Below are 25,033 nucleotides of genomic sequence, written 5' to 3' on the forward strand. Positions count from 1 at the left end.
TTGTCTGGATGCCCCTCGCCTTCCACATGCTTCAGGATGGCCTTGGAGTACTCAGTCTCCTTCAAAAGGAGTTTGATGGAATATTCTCAAAGAAATGGGAGCACCCATAAAAGCGCTTCCAGGGTAAGAAGCGTTTGTATATTTCCTATCATTCTGGGCCCGACCTCGATGGGCACATCGAAGCCCTAACAAAGTGTGCCTTTGCAGCTGTGGGTTTATCCTTCTGCCCTGCCTTCGGCTTCATGTGGGTAGCCACGTTGGTCTCCGCCTGGGCAAAACTCCTTCAAAATGGCATCTGGGGTTTTGTCTGACGAGCTTGCTTATCTCGCGGACCAGATTGCTTACGCTGACAAGTACTTACTTTCTGCGTCTTTAGAAGCCGCCAGTTTTTCTGCTCTTGTGGCCCGAAACGTTGAAGCTATCCACAGAATCCTCTGGCTTAAGGCTTGGAACACGGACACAGCATCTATAAAGTCTCTCACTTCCTTACAAGGTGTCTATTCTCTATGAAACTAAGCTGGATCAGCTCATCTCTGACACCCCCGGCATAGGAGCATGTCTCTTCCCCAGCGAAAGCCCAAGTGTCCCCACACCAGGAGATGCCCTCTTGGCAATTTTTGCCTCCTGAGAACTCCTCCCGACAAGACCGGTCCCCAGTCCAACGGGAAAAATGGAGGCCATCCTTTAAGCTCGTCCCGTGCCCTGGCAACCACGGGGCTGACAAGTTGTCAAAGTCCAGGTCTAACAGATTTTCTTGCACATGATGGGTTGCCTCCACCCGGGATTCCTTTCAGGGTGGGTGGCTGCCTCCTTTTCCTGATGCGTTATTCCATAGTCAACGACGCCTGGGTCAAGGAGACCATATCCATCAGTTACAAAATAGAATATTCTTCTCTTCCCCATCGTCATTTCTTCAAGTCCTGACCTCCAAGAGTGCTTTCCCAGGTTCCTGGATTCTGTCAGGCCATCTCTTCACTCCTCCGGGCAGGCGTCATCGTACTGATCCTCACTTAAGAGCGCTTCTCAGGTCTCTTTTCAAACTTTTTCGTGGTCACAAAGAAGAACGGCTCTGTCTAATCTTGGACCTCAAGCTCTTAAACCGGTGGGATCGTCTGTCACTTCAGAATGGAGTCCCTCCGCGTGGTGATTGCCTCTATGGAAACCAATGAATTCCTCTGCTCTGTGGACATTCAAGATGCTTAACTCCACATTCTGCCAGACTCATCAAGAAGACCAAAGTTTAAGGGGTAGCATTCATCCTTGTGATTCTATACTGGCCCAGAAAAGTCTGATATGCAGAGTTAGTCAACCTGCTCAAAGTCTTTCCCTGGACACTCCCGTATCACCCAGACCTACTCTCTCAGGCTCCCCACTTCCACTAGACTAGAATTCTCAATCTCTCAATTTAACGGCATGGCTGTTGAAGCCACAGTCTTGAGAGAGGTAGGTTTCTCTTCTCAGGTCATCCAGACTATGATCAAGATGAGAAAATCCTCGTCCTCTCGCATTTATCATTTTAAAAGAAAAGCCTTTTTACGCTGGTTTGAGGACAATAAGACAGCCCCCATGTTTTTTCCTCTCCTGTGGCCTTCTTATAGTCGAGCTTAGAGTCTGGGTGGGCTCTCAGTACCCTCAATGGTCAGGTCTCTTCACTCTCAATCCCGTTCCAACAAAACTTGGCCTCCCATCCCCTGGTCAAGAGCTCTTTACAAAGATCACTTGGTTCCTCCATATCATTTTCCCGTAGACCAAATCTCGGGTGTCCTTCAGGGACCTCCCTTCGAACCCATTTGAGAAATCGCCCTCTCTTTTCTCCTGGAAAGTTTTGTTCCTGGTTGCAGGTCTCAGAACTAGCGGCCCTCTTGTGCGGCTCCTTTTTTCTTGTCCTCCACCAGGACAAGGTGGTTCTACGACTAGTTCCTTCCTTCCTTCCCAAGGTGGTTTTTCCATTCAATCTCAACAAGGACATTGTCCTTCCATCTTTCTGTTTGTCCCTATTCCATCCTCTGGAACAATCCGTCCACAAACTGGATCATTTTAAGGCTTTACGTCTGTACCTCTCAAGAACAGCATCCTTCAGAGGCTCAGATTTCTTGTTTGTGATTCCCGATTCCAGTCTTTACAGGGGACTTTCTGCCTCCATGTCCATGCTGATGCATGCCTAGACAAGAAGGTTCTGCAGGAGGCGGTTGTCCATCACCCGACTTGATCTGGGTTTTTTCCTCTGTTCCCTCCCTTGAGACTTCTTTCGGACGTCCCATAGATACCTGTGTCCCCCAATGAAGCAATAGAGAAAAGAGGATTTTGTTTACTCACTTTAAAATCTCTTTCTTGGAGTCTTCATTGAGAGACATGGCATCCTCCATTGTTTGTACCTATGTTGAGGTTTAAGGTTGCTTTATGGTTGTTTCTCGTACTGCTTTCTCACTTCTGATTAAATTAGAGCTTGTTGGTAAAAGTACCCTGCTGAGGAGGGGCCAACTTGCGACTTTTTAAAAATAGAAATGTTTTCCAGTCCCCACCCCTGCACTGCAATTATTTTATGTAGGCCTGAAATAATTTTTTTTCTGGGTGGGGTGCAACTTTTTGCTCTAATAAGGCAGAAAAAAAGAGTAGAGACAAAAATAAACAGCCCAAAATTCATAAATATAAATAAGAACTTATCACAAAAAAAAGCCAACGAACAACACTGCAAAAAAAAAGCTACTTAAAGAAAAAAAAAAGGCAAATGATGAATTAAGCCCAAAGTTTATTTACTTTTTTTTGTAAAGTACAGAGAAAGCACCTCCACAAAGCTTGTATCTGTTACTGATTTTTTGGGGGGAGGGTCTTTACGTGGTTGTATTGCATAATGTCCTATGATCATTTGATATTCCAGTGCAAATAGTACATAAAGCGCGCTCCACGGCATTGCTTTTATCTGCTTTTCATATACCCATTTGATACTCCAGATTATATGATAACCTGTCACTTATCAGATCCCATTAATGTCAGAATAAACCAATTTTACATTATAATATTTGTTGTTGATATAAGCAACATAGCAGCAGGTTCAGAACCCAGTGGGCTGCATGTGCAGAGTTCACAAGGATGGCATGACATTAGATAGCCCCGCATGTATAGGTGATAGCTCTGCGCCAGACCTGACCGACACAAGGATAAAGTGCTTTGATAAATGCTGGGTTCATCCTCGTTGCAGAGATGGCCATCAGTCTCATTTCCTGTCGACAAAATCCGGGAACAAGTGTTGTGATGTGCATGGGATGAGCATGAGAAAATAGCAACTTCTGATGGGGAACTTTTACCTTGTGCACAGTACAATAATAAAGTTCACAGTGTAGCCGTTCTTTCACACAAACCCTGTAGTAAAGTGTGATCTTGCTGCTCTCACCCTCACAGCCACTTAAAACCGCTTGGTGCACATACCAATGTCGAGGAACTGTCCCAATTTTTATAATCTGTAGTTTCCCATCCACGCTTTTTTAGTAGGTGATTGCTTTCCATCAGCATTTTTTCAGAACTATAGGTGCTGTAACATCCTATCCCTCACATCCCAGCATGCTGTTCTCTAGCTATTATCCATTGGTTTGCTTGCTCTGAACTTATTGCCCCCCAACTTCCTGTAGAGTGGCAAAGACCAGCCCCCCAGTTCCTGTAGAGTGGCAAAGACCAGCTCTCCACTTCTTATAGAGGGGCAAAGTAACATAGTAACATAGTAACATAGTTAGTAAGGCCGAAAAAAGACATTTGTCCATCCAGTTCAGCCTATATTCCATCATAATAAATCCCCAGATCTACGTCCTTCTACAGAACCTAATAATTGTATGATACAATATTGTTCTGCTCCAGGAAGACATCCAGGCCTCTCTTGAACCCCTCGACTGAGTTCGCCATCACCACCTCCTCAGGCAAGCAATTCCAGATTCTCACTGCCCTAACAGTAAAGAATCCTCTTCTATGTTGGTGGAAAAACCTTCTCTCCTCCAGACGCAAAGAATGCCCCCTTGTGCCCGTCACCTTCCTTGGTATAAACAGATCCTCAGCGAGATATTTGTATTGTCCCCTTATATACTTATACATGGTTATTAGATCGCCCCTCAGTCGTCTTTTTTCTAGACTAAATAATCCTAATTTCGCTAATCTATCTGGGTATTGTAGTTCTCCCATCCCCTTTATTAATTTTGTTGCCCTCCTTTGTACTCTCTCTAGTTCCATTATATCCTTCCTGAGCACCGGTGCCCAAAACTGGACACAGTACTCCATGTGCGGTCTAACTAGGGATTTGTACAGAGGCAGTATAATGCTCTCATCATGTGTATCCAGACCTCTTTTAATGCACCCCATGATCCTGTTTGCCTTGGCACCTGCTGCCTGGCACTGGCTGCTCCAGGTAAGTTTATCATTAACTAGGATCCCCAAGTCCTTCTCCCTGTCAGATTTACCCAGTGGTTTCCCATTCAGTGTGTAATGGTGATATTGATTCCCTCTTCCCATGTGTATAACCTTACATTTATCATTGTTAAACCTCATCTGCCACCTTTCAGCCCAAGTTTCCAACTTATCCAGATCCATCTGTAGCAGAATACTATCTTCTCTTGTATTAACTGCTTTACATAGTTTTGTATCATCTGCAAATATCGATCACATAACTGTTTCAAAGTGCTTTATGATCCATGTAGACCTGGACATTTGTTTATCTGATCACTACATTTATTGTGTCCTGTTGTCTCAACTGAGTTAGATTGATTGCTAACGAGCTTTAACACAAAAAAAAAACAAAAAAAAAGAGATCTAAGGGCTAGCCTTCTATAAATGTAGATGTAGCTTGGGGATGCATTCGTGCAGGGGTGCATTCGTGCACTGTTATTCGTGTATTTTTTATTCAAAGTACTTTTTTTTTCTAAGTACTCGGCAGTTATAACATGGCAGTTAGACAGGGCAGGAGACAGATAAGAAAAACTAAATCTAATCCATATTCACTTGAAACAGCACAAATACTCACCATATTTATTTGTATAATCTATATTCTGGCTGCTGCATTCACTCACATTCACCGCCCTCGCATTAACTCTCTACACTCCATCCATATCGGCCCCTCTGTCCTTGCCTCTCCTATGTATAGCACTCCTGCTCTGTTCACATTGCTTAACAGCACAGATCCATTCAGTCCCAACATCCAACACAAGAGACGCTCTCACAAATCACTTAACCATCTGCTCACTCTTTCGATCCTCCTTCTCCTAGTCGCTGGAGACATATCTCCAAACCCCGGCCCCCCATGTTATAGCCAGTCAAACCTCCCAATTGCTACACCCAGAAACCCCTCTAACCTTATTAATATTCCCTGCATGCCTGCTGTCTCTTTCAATTGTGCCCTTTGGAATTCTCGCTCTGTGTTTAATAAACTCTCCTTCATTCATGACTTCTTCCTTTCTAATTCTCTTAATCTCCTGGCTCTAACTGAAACCTGGATCCAGCAGTCAGACACCACCGCTGCTGCTGCTCTTTCATATGGTGGACTACACTTTTCTCATACCCCAAGATCAGACAACAGAGCAGGTGGAGGCGTTGGTCTGCTCCTTTCACCCAAATGTACTTTCCAAGTTATCCCCCAAGTACCCTCACTTGTCTTCCCTTCCTTTGAGGTCCATGTGGTCAGACTCTACGTCCCCTTCTCCATGCGAGTGGCGGTGGTGTATCGTCCTCCCGGCCCCTCTCATCAGTTCCTGGATCACTTTGCCACCTGGCTTCCACACTTTCTCTCCTGTGACACCCCCACCCTTATCATGGGTGATTTCAACATCCCCATTGCCTCTCCCCTCTCCCCATCTGCTTCTCACCTTTTATCTCTATCCTCCTCTTTTGGCCTCTCGCAGCATACTAACTCTCCAACACATGAAGATGGAAACTCCCTTGACTTGGTCTTCTCCCGACTTTGCTCAGTGGATGACTTCACAAACTCCCCTCTCCCGCTCTCTGACCACAACCTTCTTTCATTCTCTATCAAGAACTGCCATCCCGCTCAGGTCACCCCCACTTTCCACACCTATAGAAACATACAGGCCATTAACACCCAGAAACTTATGATGAACTTGCAGTCCTCATTGGCCCCTATTTCCTCCATCTCATGTCCTGATTCTGCATTGAAGCATTACAATGAAACCCTGCAAAGTGCTCTGGATGAAGCTGCTCCTCCTATACATAAAACAACTCGGCACAGACGGCAACAACCGTGGCACACGCTGTAAACACGTTTCCTGCAGCGGTGCTCCAGGTGCGCAGAACGTCTGTGGAGAAAATCTAATCTACCCGAAGATTTCATCCATTATAAGTTCATGCTAAAGACATACAATTCTGCCCTTCACCTCTCCAAACAAACCTACTTCAACACCCTCATCACCTCCCTGTCCAATAACCCTAAACGTCTCTTTGACACGTTCCAGTCCCTACTCAACCCAAGAGAGCAGGCCCCAACCACGGATCTCCGTGCTGACGATCTGGCCAATTACTTCAAAGAAAAAATTGACCACATTCGACAGGAAATCATCTCCCAATCTCTTCATACCATGCACTGTCCTCCCTCCCCCACTGCATCTAGTTCACTCTCTGACTTTGAAGCAGTTACAGAAGAAGAAGTAAGCAGGCTCCTTGCATCTTCTCGCCCGACCACTTGCACCAGTGACCCCATTCCGTCACATCTCCTCCAGTCCCTTTCCCCGGCTATCACCTCTCACCTAACAAAAATATTCAACCTTTCCCTCACTTCCGGTATTTTTCCCTCCTCATTTAAGCATGCCATCATACATCCATTACTTAAAAAACCATCCCTCGATCAAAACTGTGCCGCTAATTATAGACCTATCTCTAATCTTCCCTTCATCTCTAAACTCCTCGAACGCCTGGTCCACTCCCGTCTTACCCGCTATCTCTCAGATAACTCTCTTCTCGACCCTCTTCAATCTGGCTTCCGCTCTTTACACTCTACTGAAACTGCCCTCATTAAAGTCTCTAATGACCTACTAACAGCTAAATCTAATGGTCACTACTCCATGCTAATTCTCTTGGATCTCTCTGCAGCATTCGACACTGTGGATCATCAGCTCCTCCTCACTATGCTCCGCTCCATCGGCCTCAAGGACACCGTTCTCTCCTGGTTCTCCTCCTATCTCTCTGACCGATCCTTCACTGTATGTTTTGCTGGTTCCTCCTCCTCTCACCTTCCCCTTACTGTTGGTGTTCCTCAAGGATCAGTCCTAGGCCCCCTACTCTTCTCGTTGTATACTGCCCCTATTGGACAAACAATCAGTAGATTTGGTTTCCAGTACCATCTCTATGCTGACGACACCCAATTATACACTTCTGCTCTCGATATCACACCGACCTTTTTAGAAAACACCAGTGATTGTCTTACCGCTGTCTCTAACATCATGTCCTCCCTCTATCTGAAACTAAACCTGTCAAAAACTGAACTCCTCGTGTTCTCTCCCTCTACTAACCTACCTTTGCCTGACATTGCCATCTCCGTGTGCGGTTCCACCATTACTCCAAAGCAACATGCCCGCTGCCTTGGGGTCATCCTTGATTCTCACCTTTCATTCACCCCCTACATCCGATCACTGGCTCGCTCTTCTTACCTGCATCTCAAAAACATTTCTAGAATTCGCCCTTTTCTTAATTTCGACTCTGCAAAAACTCTGACTGTTTCACTTATTCATTCTCGTCTGGACTATTGTAATTCTCTACTAATCGGTCTCCCTCTTGCAAAACTCTCCCCGCTCCAATCTGTCCTGAATGCTGCAGCCAGGATCATATTCCTCACCAACCGTTACACCGATGCCTCTACCCTGTGCCAGTCATTACACTGGCTACCCATCCACTCCAGAATCCAGTACAAAACTACTACCCTCATCCACAAAGCACTCCATGGCTCAGCACCACCCTACATCTCCTCCCTGGTCTCAGTCTACCACCCTACCCGTGCCCTCCGCTCCGCTAATGACCTCAGGTTAGCATCCTCAATAATCAGAACCTCCCACTCCCGTCTCCAAGACTTTACACGTGCTGCGCCGATTCTTTGGAATGCACTACCTAGGTTAATACGATTAATCCCCAATCCCCACAGTTTTAAGCGTGCCCTAAAAACTCATTTGTTCAGACTGGCCTACCGCCTCAATGCATTAACCTAACGATCCCTGTGTGGCCCATTTATAATAAAAAAAAAAAAAAAGGTTCCTCGCATCATGTTCTCATACACTTTATCAGTATTAGCCCTCTGTGTCTGTACTGCTACATACTTAGGCAGGTAACTGGTTCATGCAGCTTTACATGAACACCTGAGCCTTACACTATAGCTGGTCCGAATAACTAAAGCAATTGTTACCATCCACCTCTCGTGTCTCCCCTTTTCCCCATAGTTTGTAAGCTTGCGAGCAGGGCCCTCACTCCTCCTGGTATCTGTTTTGAACTGTATTTCTGTTATGCTGTAATGTCTATTGTCTGTACAAGTCCCCTCTATAATTTGTAAAGCGCTGCGGAATATGTTGGCGCTACATAAATAAAATTATTATTATATAATTATTATTATTATATTTTACTGTGTAAACCTTCTACCAGATCATTAATGAATATGTTGAAGAGAACAGGTCCCAATACTGACCCCTGCGGTACCCCACTGGTCACAGCGACCCAGTTAGAGACTATACCATTTATAACCACCCTCTGCTTTCTATCACTAAGCCAGTTACTAACCCATTTACACACATTTTCCCCCAGACCAAGCATTCTCATTTTGTGTACCAACCTCTTGTGCGGCACGGTATCAAACGCTTTGGAAAAATCGAGATATACCACGTCCAATGACTCACCGTGGTCCAGCCTATAGCTTACCTCTTCATAAAAACTGATTAGATTGGTTTGACAGGAGCGATTTCTCATAAACCCATGCTGATATGGAGTTAAACAGTTATTCTCATTGAGATAATCCAGAATAACATCCCTCAGAAACCCTTCAAATATTTTACCAACAATAGAGGTTAGACTTACTGGCCTATAATTTCCAGGGTCACTTTTAGAGCCCTTTTTGAATATTGGCACCACATTTGCTATGCGCCAATCCTGCGGAACAGACCCTGTCGCTATAGAGTCCCTAAAAATAAGAAATAATGGTTTATCTATTACATTACTTAGTTCTCTTAGTACTCGTGGGTGTATGCCATCCGGACCCGGAGATTTATCTATTTAAATCTTATTTAGCCGGTTTCGCACCTCTTCCTGGGTTAGATTGGTGACCCTTAATATAGGGTTTTCATTGTTTCTTGGGATTTCACCTAGCATTTCATTTTCCACCGTGAATACCGTGGAGAAGAAGGTGTTTAATATGTTAGCTTTTTCCTCGTCATCTACAACCATTCTTTCCTCGCTATTTTTTAAGGGGCCTACATTTTCAGTTTTTATTCTTTTACTATTGATATAGTTGAAGAACAGTTTGGGATTAGTTTTACTCTCCTTAGCAATGTGCTTCTCTGTTTCCTTTTTGGCAGCTTTAATTAGTTTTTTAGATAAAGTATTTTTCTCCCTATAGTTTTTTAGAGCTTCAATGGTGCCATCCTGCTTTAGTAGTGCAAATGCTTTCTTTTTACTGTTAATTGCCTGTCTTACTTCTTTGTTTAGCCACATTGGGTTTTTCCTATTTCTAGTCCTTTTATTCCCACAAGGTATAAACCGCTTACACTGCCTATTTAGGATGTTCTTAAACATTTCCCATTTATTATCTGTATTCTTATTTCTGAGGATATTGTCCCAGTCTACCAGATTAAGGGCATCTCTAAGCTGGTCAAACTTTGCCTTCCTAAAGTTCAGTGTTTTTGTGACTCCCTGACAAGTCCCCCTAGTGAAAGACAGGTGAAACTGTACAATATTGTGGTCGCTATTTCCTAGATGCCCGACCACCTGCAGATTTGTTATTCTGTCAGGTCTATTAGATAGTATTAGGTCTAAAAGTTCTGGTTGTATTCTGCACCAATTGTGAAAGATAATTTTTCTTGGTTATTAGCAGAAACCTGTTGCCTTTATGGGTTTCACAGGTTTCTGTTTCCCAGTTAATATCCGGGTAGTTAAAGTCCCCCATAACCAGGACCTCATTATGGGTTGCAGCTTCATCTATCTGCTTTAGAAGTAGACTTTCCATGGTTTCTGTTATATTTGGGGGTTTGTAACAGACCCCAATGAGAATTTTGTTACCATTTTTCCCTCCATGAATTTCGACCCATATGGACTCGACATCCTCATTTCCTTCGCTAATATCCTCCCTTAAAGTGGACTTTAGACAAGACTTTACATAGAGACAAACCCCTCCTCCTCTCCGATTTTTACGATCCTTTCTAAACAGACTGTAACCCTGTAAGTTAATTGCCCAGTCATAGCTTTCATCTAACCATGTCTCGGTTATTCCCACTATGTCAAAGTTACCTGTAGATATTTCTGCTTCTAGTTCTTCCATCTTGTTTGTCAGGCTTCTGGCGTTTGCGAGCATGCAGTTTAGAGGATTTTGTTTTGTTCCAATCTCCTCGCTGTGGATTGTTTTAGAAATGTTCTTACCTCCCTTCTGAGTATGTTTTCCTGGGTCTTCTTTGTTCGCGTCTAATGTTTTTCTTCCCGTCCCCTCTTCTTCTAGTTTAACGCCCTCCTGATGAGTGTAGCGAGTCTTCTGGCGAATGTGTGTTTCCCAGGTTTGTTGAGGTGTAGTCCGTCTCTGGCGAGGAGTCCATCGTACAAATAATTCACACCGTGGTCCAGGAATCCGAATCCTTGTTGTCTGCACCATCGTCTTAGCCAGTTGTTTGCATCAAGGATCCTGTTCCATCTCCTGGTGCCATGCCCGTCTACTGGAAGGATAGAAGAAAAAACTACCTGTGCATCTAGTTCCTTTACTTTCTTCCCCAACTCTTCAAAGTCTTTGCAGATTGTCGGTAGGTCCTTCCTTGCCGTGTCATTGGTGCCAATATGTATCAGAAGAAATGGGTGGACGTCCTTGGAGCTGAAGAGCTTTGGTATCCTATCGGTCACATCCTTGATCATCGCACCTTGAAGGCAGCATACTTCTCTTGCAGTTATGTCCGGTCTGCAGATGGCTGCTTCTGTGCCTCTCAGTAGTGAGTCTCCCACCACCACCACTCTTCGTTGCTTCTTGGCTGTACTTTTTGCTGTCACTTGTTGCTGTGTGCCCTTTTCTTTTTTGCTTGCTGGTATTGCTTCATCCTTAGGTGTGCCATCTTCATCCTCTACAAAGATTTGATATCGGTTCTTCAGTTGTGTGGTTGGTGATTTCTCCATCGTCTTCTTGCTTCTTTTGGTCACATGCTTCCACTCATCTGCTTTTGGAGGTTCTCTGACACTTTTTTCACCTTCTGTGACCAGTAGAGATGCTTCTGTTCTGTCTAGAAAGTCTTCATTCTCTTTGATGAGTTTCAAAGTTGCTATTCTTTCTTCCAGACCCCGCACCTTTTCTTCTAAAAGGGCCACTAGTCTACACTTCTGACAGGTGAAATTTGATTCTTCTTCTGGTCGATCTGTGAACATGTAGCACATGCTGCAGCTCACCATGTAGGTTGTCACATCTGCCATGTTGCTCCTAGATCCTGCTGAGTTGCTGTGTGTTATCCTTCTTGTGTAATCTACTCAGCCAACCTCTCTTGCAATAATGTCCTACAGGCAAAAATTTGGAATAAAAACCTGCTTCCCCCCCAACACTTCCTGTAGAGCAGAGATATCAAACTCAAATGCACAGAGGGCCAAAGACAAAGTCGTGGACCAACCTTATTTATATAAAAAAAAGACCAGCCCCTAATTCCTGTAAAGAGGCAAAGACCAGCCCCCTACTTCCTGTAGAGGGACAAAGACCCACCCCCACTTTCTGTAGTGGGGCAAAAACCTGCCCTTGACTTCCTGTAGCAGGGCAAAAACCTGCTCTCCACTTCCCGTAGATGGGCAAAAGCCTGCCTTCCATACTCACTTTCTGTAGTGGGATAAAGACCCGCTTCCCACCCCTACTTTTTGTAGAGGAGCAAAGACCAGCACCCAACTTCCTGTAGAGGGGCAAAGACCGCCCACCCACTCTATGTAGTGGAATAAAAACCTGCTTCCCCCCCAACACTTCCTGTAGAGCAGAGATATCAAACTCAAATGCACAGAGGGCCAAAGACAAAGTCGTGGACCAACCTTATTTATATTAAAAAAAGTCTACAATTGAGGAAGTTTTTCCTTGTCATCAAATATAACAATGGACCTTTTCATATGGAAACAAGCCGAAGACCTCCTGATTGATGACTGTTCATGACAGCGGCACTGTTGCACCGCTGGCCCAAACTGCGTGCTGCTAATGATGCGGTATGGGGCGTATATGCCATTATAGCATCGGAATTGCAGCAGTGCTGAAGCGTCTCAGTGATCCAGCTAACCTCAGGTTTATGCTTACAAGCTCAATAGAGAAGAGAGCTTGTAAGCACTATGCATGTTCGACCAACGCTGCTAGACCATGGGTCCCACATAGTCTTCCATACAGAATAACGGCCCCACATAGTTCTCCATACAGTATATTGGTCCCCACATAGTCTTCCATACAGTATAAATGAACCCCCATATAGTCCTCCATACAGAATAATGGGCTCCCACATAGTCCTCCATACCGAATAATGCTCTCTTATAGTCCTCCATACAGTATAATGGGCCCCTATATAATCCTCCATACAGTATAATGGGCTCCCTCATAGTCCTCCATACAGAATAATGCTCTCTTATAGTCCTCCATACAAAATAATGGGCCCCTATATAATCCTCCATACAGAATAATGCCCCCACGTAGTCCTCCATACAGTACAATGGGCCCCTATATAGTCCTCCATACAGAATAATGCCCCCACGTAGTCCTCCATACAGTATAATGGGCTCCCACATAGTCCCCCATACAGAATAATGCTCTGCACATAGTCCTCCATACAGAATAATGCTCCCTTATAGTCCTCCATACAGTATAATGGACCCCCACATAGTCCTCCATACAGTACAATGGGCCCCTATATAGTCCCCCATACAGAATAATGCCCCCACGTAGTCCTCCATACAGTATAATGGGCTCCCACATAGTCCCCCATACAGAATAATGCTCTGCACATAGTCCTCCATACAGAATAATGCTCTGCACATAGTCCTCCATAAAGTATAATGGGCTCCATATTAAAATAAATAAATATTCACAGCTCCCCAATTCCCCACTGCTTCGGTCTCTGCAGCGAACGCTCTGTATCACTTCACTGCTTGGCACAGCGAGCACCAAATGGTGAGGTCATCGTGCCCGCCGCGCTGAGACGTCAGACGCAGATGAAGAATGATGGGGGAAGGAGTAGATGGCTTTCAACTGTATCGGCAGCCAGGATGGATGGAAGAGGTGGGGTGGGAAGCAGTGTCGGCGTTGCGGGCCATATATATTCACCCTGCAGGCCAGAGTTTAACATGTATGCTGTAGAAGGACGAAGATCCATCCCCCGCTATCTGTAACCTGTCTCTGCTGATACTGACGGATTACATCTGACAACAGGCAGCGAACAGTGTGGTGCACTGATGGGTGACTCCCAATTCCCGGCACCTACACTTTTTTTTTTTTTCAGGGATAAGGCTTAATTTATAAAGGATTGGCGAATACATTATTTATTACATGAAATCAAGTTGTCTGAAATTACATCGCACACCTCTTTCTCGTGATATTTTCTCTTTACCAATTTTTTCCTGATCTTTTCTCTGTGTAGCATGCTCCTCACAAACTGTGCTTTGAATTTGGGGGTTGGCTGTGATGACTCATTCGTCAAGGGGTTATTTTTGTCGATCGGCTTGGAATAGATTGTGATTGATAGTATGATCCGTAGCCCGACTCAACAAAACATCCAAATATTTAATCTTGTTTAATTGAAGTGTAAACTTGATCAGATCGTGGCATGAATTCACATACTCCAGAAAATGGCAATTTTAGGTCAAAACAGGAATACGTCATGAATATGCCGAAACCAAGGCTGGTGCGATTGATATCTTTTCTGAAGTATTTGTGGACGTAGGTTTATGGAATTTACATTCCACATGTGGATTATGTGATGTCTGTATGATGCAAGAAAAAAGGAAATATTGATCATTGCAATGTGGAGTCTGAAGCGCATTCATTCATTATTCCTTGTGGTGGTCTGGTACTGATTGTCGGGAGAGTCCTCCTGATATGTCCAATATTGGCCTTCACATTGTGTAGTTGTCATACTCTGGAGGCTCCCATTTAGTTGGAAGGACTGGTGTTGTATGAGGATTTGCTCACTTGCATGGAGAAATAGAAAACTTATTTTATTGCCCAATACATAAAGAACGGTATTGTTATTGCCAAGGAGGAAGAATGAGCATCTTCAAAGCCATGAATAAGGTTTTTCGTGAAAATATTTTGACTTGCTGTCCAAAAGAGGCATATTTTAAGAATCTGAGGTATGGGCCTTTCTAAGATCATGGAATGAAGATCTGTGATCTCTGTCCAGAAAGTCTGAATTTTTGCCCATTCATCCAGAAGAGCATTTGTGAGGTCAGACACAGAGATTGGGCAGAGGGCCGAGCTCACGTTCTCTGTTCTAGTTTCCCCCAAGTGTTCAGTGTGGGTGAGGTACGAGCTCTGTGCGGCCGATCGGGCTTCTCCACAGCATACACCCCCCAACCATGTCTGTATGGACCTTGCGTTATGCACAGGGCACAGAAAAGGGCCTTCCCCAAACTGTTCCCACAAAGCTGTAAGCTACAGTTGTCCAAATGTCTTGTATGCTGAATTATTAAGATTTCCCTTCCCTAAAGGCCGAGGCCGACCCCTGATAACAATCCCATAGCATTTCCCCTCTTCCACCAAACTGTGCACAATGCAGTTAAACAAAGCAGGTAACGTTGTACTGTCATTTACCAAATCCAGACTCCTTCATCATACTGTGAGATAGAGCAGAGTGATAAGTGACAGCACAGAACTCGTCTCCGCTGCTCCAGAGTCCAGAGGTTGCAGCTTTGCACCACTTGATCCAACGCTTGGCATTGTGCTTGGTGGTATAAGGCTTGCATTTGCTCAGCCACGGTAATCCATGCCATGAAGCTCCTCATTGTGTTTTAAGTCTTTGTTCTCTGTATAATTTTAATGTTTTATTCAAGATCTCGATGACCACCAATATGTTTTGTTGTTCTCTGATATTCGGGTACCCTGTGACTCTTATGCAATCCCAAAGTCCATGGTTTGCCCAATACAACAAATGCTGTCTATAGTTCTAATGGCACCGTGTTACTGTTGTTTTCTAGGTAAAGACAAAGAGCGTGTCGCAGTGTGTTGAATACTATTACACCTGGAAGAAGATCCTGCACATGGGCCGCAGACACAGGACTCGCCTCATCGAACCCCATGAAGAAGATACAGTGAGTGTGCCGTGTAGAGAAATGCTGCTAGTGGGGGCATGGGGGCATCATGTAATATTGGGAAGAGTTGTAATTGTGCCAGCCAATGAAGGCAAGTGCTAAAAGTACAACAAACACCCCCAGTACCTCATCTCAAGATCTCTTCTGATTGAGATTTTAGGTTTTTCTCTCTCCCCCCCCCCCCCCCATATTTTGAAGATGCAGTTGTTCACTGGTTTCTTTGAAAGATGGGAGACAATCAGTATAGTGGCCATTATATATCCTACTAGAGTTTAGTTTCCACTTGGTTTTGCTACAAAGTTAATGACAAATGTAATGCTGGATTTAGACGGCACAATCATAGCCATTCATACGCTACATGCAAGCTGGTCAGCGGACGTTTGCTGGCCTGTTTACACAGGCAGACCACAATCCCGTGCATACCGCACTATTGGTAATGCGATTGTTCCTGTGTGAACAGAATATCATTATCAGCAGCACATGTCCTGTTTGCACTGGGTGATCTTCTTCCGAAAACTAATATTTTAATGCCAGCATGAAAATAATCACCCAAAGAGAAAGTGTTTTGCTCGTTTTTTGGGTGTATGCCGACACGTGTAGGCAGGCCAAAAGCCATTGAGTGTTCCCATTAACGCTCATTCTCCCAATTATTGGCTTATGTAAATGGGGTTTAACTCATTTATCTAGCCATCATCCCCCCTCAACAAATCACTAATTATTGCAGAATGACGTTATCTTCGCACCTACCAGGTTTGCTGAATGAAATCTCTGCAGAAAATCTGGACAAAGCCGCAGGGAAATCCACAGCAGAAAACCCAAACTAAATCCTACAGATTGTGGGGCAGACTTGCTGTTCAAGATCGCCTAAAGTGAAAAAAACACCCCTATACATGTACCTGTGGTGCTTCTTTACTAGATGTCATTTCTTTTTTACGTATACTGTAAATCTGTTCTGAGCTTTCATTGACGAACACAATTTATATTCTAGAGCAGCGTGGATGATGTAGATGAGGAAGATGGGGGTGATCACAGAAAGTATGAAGCCCAGTATGAGCCAGTGCAGAAAACTGCAGACCTGCTACATCCAGCGGAGGCCGACCATTCTCTCCCGGTGACTCCCGGCCCTCCAGCTGGTACCTTTATGTGCGAAATGGGAAACTGTGGAGCTGTAAGGGCATGATTTTACTGATCTTCCTACCCTCCCTGCATTAGTATGACAATATACTTTTGAGACATGCAGCCTTAGTCCATTAAAAAATTGTATTTGAACATTTATCAATTTTGCTCTGTGGTTTCCAGATATTCTGCTCCAGGCAGGCTTTGAATGGCCATGCTCGTATTCATGGAGGAACTACTACCCCGGCCAAGATGTTTACAGCTACTAATACAGGAAGACCCAAGCCAGGCGCTCAGAGCGAGCACTGTTCCGTGAAGAGCTCCCCGGCGCACAGCACCACCAGCGGAGAGACCGATGCGACATCAGTATTCCCATGTAAACTGTGTGGCAAGTATGTATCTGCGTATACCTTCCCTGAATGTGAGGGCTCCAAAATAAAAGGCTGAGGCTATCTTCTGCTAATGTCAGTCTGTCTTATGGGAGGATGACCAATTGCGGCAGTTTTGCAGTGTGATTTTGTGTCACAAGGGTGTCACATTCCCCATGGAATTTCTGGAGTTAGACCGTCACGTTGGGTAATGAATCGCAGGTCTTCTTTAGAGATGGTGTGATTTGTGTCCCATATTAAATAGATTTAGTTTCCTTTAGTGCTGAAGAGGTTAACGACCTTTCTGTGCTGGTCAGAAGCATTCAGCTCATCAAAAATATGTTGCCATTTGGTACGAATAAAAGTACCTTTAAAGTGTCAGTCCCAAAATCATAAGTTATCCCCTAACCATAAGATAAGGTGATAATTTGCTGATTGCTGGGAATACGACCATTGGGAACCCCAAGAATGAGGCTCTGCTGCCAGGTCCTGAATGGAGTGGAGTTGTGCATGCTCGACCTCCACTTTATTAATTCTCTATGGGACTCTCGTACTTGGCTTTTTCCAGCAGTCCTATTGACAGTCAGTGGAGGAGAGGTCATGTATTTGCATTTTCTCACCATTAAGGACGGGATGTACCAGACCTTCATTCTCGGGATCACTGGGGATCTTAGCAGTTGGACACCCAATGATCAGCAAGTTACCCCCTATTCTATGTATAGAGCATGACTTGTGATTTTGGTAAAAAAATAAACCTTTAATGTAACATATGATAATAGCCTTTCCCATCTTTAAATAAGTCAGATTGTAAAAACAAGCACTTACACAAGTTACTGCCTATTAATACTTTCATCTGGTTTTGGGATATTAACACTTTTCTATTGTTTACATCTCATTTCCTAGGAGACCGACCACCGCTGTCTAGCTTGTAAGCACGGTGCTGAAGCTGGCAGGGAATAGGAGGTAACAACACGCTCCAGAGATCCTGGACAGCCTCAAAACAGTGCTTATAAGCTCTATAAAACAGAGCTTGTAAACACTGTCTTGCAGAAGTGGTCGGTCTCCACGGAATCAAGCTATAAACAAAAGAAAAGTGTTAATATTTCAAGAATGGCTGAAAATTTTAAAACACCGTGAATTGCAAAATTGCTTGTATTTGTAAGCACTATCCAACAATATTAATTTATGAAGATGAGTATAACCGTGTAAGGCTTTCTCTGCCATGGTTTTGGGTCAAATTTAGATGTTGGCCTACAAATGAGATGCTATCCTCCTAAAGGGTCATAAAAGATCCTTCTGCTCCATATAAGGGGATTAGTATTACTGGTAAAAATTGCAGATTTTGCACTGGTGCAGACGATTTAGTATAGTTCCACATGTCTAAGTGCCACTTTTGTGCAGCTAAATCTACCATCTTCTGTGCCCTTAGGGTATTCTACAAGATCAAGAGTCGTAACGCGCACATGAAGACTCACCGGCAGCAGGAGGAGCAGCACAGGCAGAAGGCACAGAAGGCTGCGGTAGCAGCGGAGATGGCTGACACAATTGCAAGGACTATAGTAAGGACTACTCTGCCCATTGACAACGACATGTCATTTGATCCCTTCAGCCTGATTAAAACCTTAGAAGAAGACTTTGATGATGACGTGGCCCAGGATCTAGAAGATGTCTTGGAGGAGACAGAGGTCATGCACTCTGACCTAATCTTGGATGACGAGGATGTGGATTTACTGCAAGATGGTGACTTGTAGCCCAGCGTGGTCACCAGCCACCAGGATTTACTCCTGACATTCATGGCCTGCATAGAATATACACATAGTGTTATACTTGGGGGTTCATTGTTTTTGGTAGGTGGCCATCATCATGTCCTGTAACATGGACAGAAAGTTTCACCTCATGAAATTATGGATCTTTTGCTGTCATTAAGACTTGTTTACACGTGTGGCCGCCGTATTGTGGACTGAGCCAATGAATCCCCAATTCGGGCCACAACGTGGATTCTCAAGTGTTTAGGAGACAGACTCGTCTGGTGAAGGAAACCCAACAACGCTCCAGGGAAACATGAAGGTCCTATAAATCTATAAGCCTGGGATGCCCTGAGGAACTCTTGACTCTCGCTAAAATAGTGTCCCCCATGACAACACCTCCTGTCATTGCTCTGCTGGTTCATCTTTGTCAACACTGTATGGCTCCAAACCCATTGTATGCAGACAAAACTGCCACGGAACAAGCCACTTCATATGTCAGGATTGCGGATATCAAGATCATTATTTATCCTAATGTTTCTATGACCAGACCAGGCTGTAAAAAGCCATAGCACTGGAAAGAAGTGTTGTCATAGGGGCTATAACGTGTGGTAATGAAAGGAGATGTTGTATAATATCTTTCATTCGTTCCTCTCTGTTTCCAGATATGACACATAGGAAGCAAAAGGGAATTTCAGAATGACCCACCTGTGCTAAAATAGATTTTTCCAGATACTGACTGTACATGACTACTAGCTATACTCCAACGAGTTTGGGCCTAGCACTGGAATATCATAGGGATGTATTCTGTAAATGGATGACATTGCTCTGCATGGGTTTTGTTCCTAAAGGACATTATTAATGATATACAGGCTGTTGGGCCTCAATTCTCAATAAAAACAAAAAACACTTTGTTGCCCATAGCAACCAATCAGAGCTGAGCTTTCATTTTTTAAATAGCTCTGGTAAATTGAAAGCTGCACTGTGATTGGTTGCTGTGGGCAACCGGTTTCTGCCTCCTCAAAACTGAGGCCTAGGAAAAGTGAAGACAAAACTGAGGCCTAGGAAAAGTGAAGACAAAACTGAGGCCTAGGAAAAGTGAAATCAAAACTGAGGCCTAGGAAAAGTGAAGGCAAAACTGAGGCCTAGGAAAAGTGAAATCAAAACTGAGGCCTAGGGAAAGTGAAATCAAAACTAAGATCTAGGAAAAGTGAAATCAAAACTGAGGCCTAGGAAAAGTGACATAAAAACTGAGGAAGGGAAAAGTGAAGATGTTACCCACAACAACCAGACCAATTGGTTGCTATGGCCAAATGATCTGCCTCAATATGGCTACCTGTTATCATTGATATTAATTTAGTGCAGTATGTCAGTATATATGTCAGTCTTTGGCCATCAAAAGTCCAATTTTGAGCTTAATTCCCCTTGAGTTTAGCACCATTTTGTCTTACAATCCTTAGAAAGCAAAATGACTTCTGTTTTCTTCAGAAGCATTTCCACTGAGGTTGTAAAGCTCTAGATGAGGTTATGAAAGAACTGATTGTATTTTAATTCATGTGTTTTAATAGGATTATTTTTATTAAGAGTTTTTTTTCCCTTCTTAAGGTGCGCACTTCACCAGTCACACGGGACCCCTTTGTATAGCGGGATTACAGATCATATGTACACATATTAGGCCTTCATTTGCCTCTGTGGCCAATCAGATCACTGGTTTATTCTCTAACTTGTGCGGGATTAAAATAAAGGCGATGATCTGATTGGCTGCGAAGCACAATTACGTCTGAGGTTTTGGGTGGAAAATGGCCGTGTTTTTATGTTTTTTCTTCTAATACTGGACAACTGTTGCTGTATATGCATATTGGTGCAGAAAATCTGCTGCAGTCATTTGAGTGTTGGCAGGGAAAACACTGGGTAAAATACACACTTTTTTTCTTTTTATACACGTTTTTATGTTTTTGGTTTTTCACCATTCATTTGAATAGATGGCAATTGCTGCAAAAATGCTAAAAGAATCGACACGCCGCAGATTAGAAAAAAACGCTTTTATCGTTCAAATTTGCAAAGGAAAAAAAATAAGCAGCGTGTGCACGAGATTGCAGTAGTTTCATTCACCTCGCTGGTAGTGCAGCGTTTTTACCCTTGAAAAAATGCACTGCAAAAATGCAGCATGTGAACGAGCCCCAAGGGCTGATTTTCTCGTACGAGTACCATCTGGGTTCACTCATACCTATGATATTCTATAGGTCCGTTTTTTTTTTTTGTTGGACCAAGTGGTCTGTGAAAAACATTGCGGACATGTCCGACTTTGATCCATCTGATGAAAATCGGCAACGCAAGGCAATGGGTCCGTGAAAAAAAAAAATCAGATCGCTCTCAGATGACATCCGAGTGCAAACCGATTTTCAAAGACTGTCACAATGGAGAAGGCGGAGACTGGTTTTTTTTGTGCACGTACAAGAAAAACTGATGGCACTCTGGTCAAACTTTGTTCAAAATATGATCAAAAATGAACATAAAGCTTGTTTTTCTTCTACGTGAGAAAATTGGATGTGTTCTATGAGCCCAAACACTTTTATTAGGTTATTGCCTAACGATTTATCCGGGATCCTCTGTTTATATTGTAATTGTCCTGTCGAGGAAACTCTAACCTACACAGCCATAAGCAACGCCAACCCTTCCGTAGATATTGTGTGCTATTCCAGCTCGGTCTTCATCACCTTAGTAGATCTGAGCTGCAATACCAGACACAACCCATGGACAGTGGTGGCACTGTTTCTGGAAGAAAGCAGCAATGTTTTGGTTTTTTTTTTTTCATTCTGGACAAGCCCTTTAATCACTTGAACTGGAGACATGTGTGAGTGTATATATACCGAATAAAGAATGTTACCAATCTGTTTTATGAGAATATTTAACTGTTGTTAGATTTTCATTGGAGGAGATGTAAATATTTTTTTTAGGCTTTTGATTGTAAATTGTATAAAGATGCAGAGATGATAGCCATCTAATGGGCGGACGATGCTTGCCCTCATCCTTTTCCTGTGCCTTTCTATCGCTGCTGATCATTTGTGAATGACAAAACGGTTATTGTTTTTATTCTTACTGTACATGAAAAGCTAAATTTCTGCCCAGATCCACTGTACGACTCGGAGAACTGCACTTTGTACAAACCGTTGCCTTATTACCGTTCTTCAGCACAAGGGGGCAGTATTGTTGTTGGGTTTGTACTTGTTTCCACAATAAAAAGGACTTTTATTGAAGTTGCATAATTTTTTTGTGTAAATAAACAACTATTAGGATAAGGTCAATGCAGATTTTGGCACAGATTCTACCTCTTAGGCTGGCGTCACACAGCGTATGAAAATACGGTCCGTATATTACGGCCGTAATACGCTGAAAAGTCCCGAAAATAGTGGTCCGTAGCTCCTCCGTAGGCAGGGTGTTTCAGCGTTTTTTGCGCATGGCATCCTCCGTATGTAATCCGTAAGTCATCCGTACTGCGTGTTTTTATCGCAGGCTTGCAAAACCGACATACGGCTATACAAGGGATCCATGTGTTAAAAAAAACATATATACTGTGTATGTATATGTGTGTATATATATATATATATATATATATATATATATATATATATATATATATATATGTCAGTAGACACATATATGTATATATATTAATATTTCATCCAGCGCGATATAGCAGGAAGCCGGTAATTCAATTACCGGCTTTTGCTTTCTCCTTCCTAAACCCGACATGATATGAGACATGATTACATACTGTAAACCATCTCATATCCCCATTTTTTTTTGCATATTCCACACTACTAATGTTAGTAGTGTGTATGTGCAAAATTTGGCCGTTCTATCTACTAAATTAAAGGGTTAAATGGCGGAAGAAATTGGCGTGGGCTCCCGCGCAATTTTCTCCGCCAGAGTAGTAAAGCCAGTGACTGAGGGCAGATATTAATATCCTGGAGAGGGTCCACGGTTATTGGCCCCCCCTTGGCTAAAAACACCTGCCCCCAGCCACCCCAGAAAAGGCACATCTGGAAGATGCGCCTATTCTGGCACTTGGCCACTCTCTTCCCATTCCCGTGTAGCGGTGGGATATGGGGTAATGAAGGGTTAATGCCACCTTGCTATTGTAAGGTGACATTAAGCCTAATTATTAATGGAGAGGCGTCAATTATGACACATCCATTATTAATCCAATACTAGTAAAGGGTTAAAAAAAAACACACACATTATTAAAAATTAATTTAATGAAAAAATCACAAAGGTTGTTGTATTAATTTATTCTACTCTCAATCCACTCACTGAAGACCCTCGAGATGTAAATTAAAAAAAAATAATAAACCAACAATATACATACCTTCCGCAGATCTGTAAAGTCCAACGATGTAAATCCATCTGAAGGGGTTAAAATATTTTGCAGCCACGAGCTTTGCTAATGCATTGATGCTCGTGGCTGCAAAATCCCGGAGAATGTAGGTAAAGTAGGTCATTGACCTATATTTACCTGCATTTCCGGTGAGGCGCCCTCTGCTGGCTGTTCCTAGATCGTGGGAACTTTCCTAGAAAGCTCCCTGGCTCGAGATCATAAGAGGGCGCCCTCTGCTGGTTGTCCTCATATGAACTCGAGCCAGGGAGCTTTCTAGGAAAGTTCCCACGATCTAGGAACAGCCAGCAGAGGGCGCCTCACCGCAAATGCAGGTAAATATAGGTCAATGACCTACTTTACCTACATTCTCCGGGGTTTTGCAGCCACGAGCATCAATGCATTAGCACAGCTCGTGGCTGCAAAATATTTTAACCCCTTCAGATGGATTTACATCGTTGGACTTTACAGATCTGCGGAAGGTAAGGATATTGTTGTTGTTTTGTTTTTTTTTGTTACAGAACGAGGGTCCTCAGTGATTGGAATGGACGTTCAATAAAATATTACAACAACCTTTGTTTTTATTTCATTAAAATAATTTTTAATAATGTGTTTGTGTATTTTTTTAACCCTTTCCTAGTATTGGATTAATAATGCATAGGTGTCATAATTGACGCCTCTCCATTATTAATTTGGCTTAATGTCACCTTACAATAGCAAGGTGGCATTAACCCTTCATTACCCCATATCCCACCGCTACACAGGAATGGGAAGAGAGTGGCCATGTGCCAGAATAGGCGCATCTTCCAGATGTGCCTTTTCTGGGGTGGCTGGGGGCAGATGTTTTTAGCCAGGGTGGGGCCAATAACCGTGGACCCTCTCCAGGCTATTAATATCTGCCCTCAGTCACTGGCTTTACTACTCTGGTGGAGAAAATTGTGCGGGAGCCCACGCCAATTTTTTCCGCCATTTAACCCTTTAATTTAGTAGATAGAACGGCCAAATTATGCATATACACACTACTAACAGTAGTGTGGAATATGCATAAAAAAGGGGGAGAAGACATGGTTTACTGTATGTAAACGATGTCTCATATCATGTCAGGTTTAGGAAGGAGAGGGCAAAAGCCCACATTTATTCTACTGGAAGCTGTCAGTGTGATTTTACTGTACACCGCACTGAATTACTGGCTTTTCTCGCTAACACTGCTGCGTATTTCTCGCAAGTCACACTGCTGGTCCGTGTGTGATCCGTATTTTTGGGGCTTCCATAGACTTTCATTGACGTTTTATTTGTGCAATACGGTGACAAACGCAGCATGCTGCGATTTTCTATGGCCGTAGAAAGCCGTATAATACTGATCAGTTTAATACGGCAGATAGGAGCAGGGGCATAGAGAATAATTGTGCCGTATCTTTTGCGAGTTTTACGGACATAGTTTCTGCGCTCTTACTTCCGTAAAACTCGAAAGTGTGACGCCGGCCTTAGGCCACGTTCAGTACTCGGTCAGTATTTTCCATCAGTATTTGTAAGCCAAAACCAGGAGTGGAACAATAAGAGGAAAAATATAATAGAAACATTTGCACCACTTCTGCATTTATCACCCACTCCTGGTTTTGGCTTACAAATACTGATGTGAAATACTGACCAAATACTGAACATGTGAACATGGTCTAATCTAACTTCACTTACATGCACAGAAAACTTTCTGCACAGATTTTCAACTGAACTTTAAAGAAAAAAAAACCATCATGGATATAAGTATTGTTACTTTTTTTGGTCAGAAGCCTGGAGGAATTCTGTCTGGGGAAAATACACACAGAATTTTGAAGGAAAACTCACTGCGGTGAATTCAGACCGATGGGAGATTATGTAATTCTTTAATAACAAAAAAACACTAGAGTAGATTGTGAACAAATTACTTAATGCATTTTTCAACTTTTGGAGATTGTTTTTATTTT

General features: G+C 43.3%; 1 protein-coding gene across 1 annotated transcript in view; it reads left to right on the plus strand.

The window, feature by feature from the left end:
* TRERF1 (transcriptional regulating factor 1) overlaps window positions 1-21,954 on the plus strand; it is a 204,919-nt gene extending 182,965 nt beyond the window's left edge. The window contains exons 14-17 of the mRNA XM_069768578.1: window positions 15,355-15,468; window positions 16,457-16,636; window positions 16,768-16,976; window positions 18,382-21,954. Coding sequence (XP_069624679.1) covers window positions 15,355-15,468; window positions 16,457-16,636; window positions 16,768-16,976; window positions 18,382-18,703 — 825 coding nt within the window. The 3' untranslated portion in view covers window positions 18,704-21,954. The remainder of the gene's footprint in view (window positions 1-15,354; window positions 15,469-16,456; window positions 16,637-16,767; window positions 16,977-18,381) is intronic.
* The last annotated feature ends 3,079 nt before the right edge of the window (window positions 21,955-25,033 follow it).

This window comes from Ranitomeya imitator, chromosome 5 (genome assembly GCF_032444005.1).
Source record: "Ranitomeya imitator isolate aRanImi1 chromosome 5, aRanImi1.pri, whole genome shotgun sequence".
Lineage (NCBI taxonomy): Eukaryota > Metazoa > Chordata > Amphibia > Anura > Dendrobatidae > Ranitomeya > Ranitomeya imitator.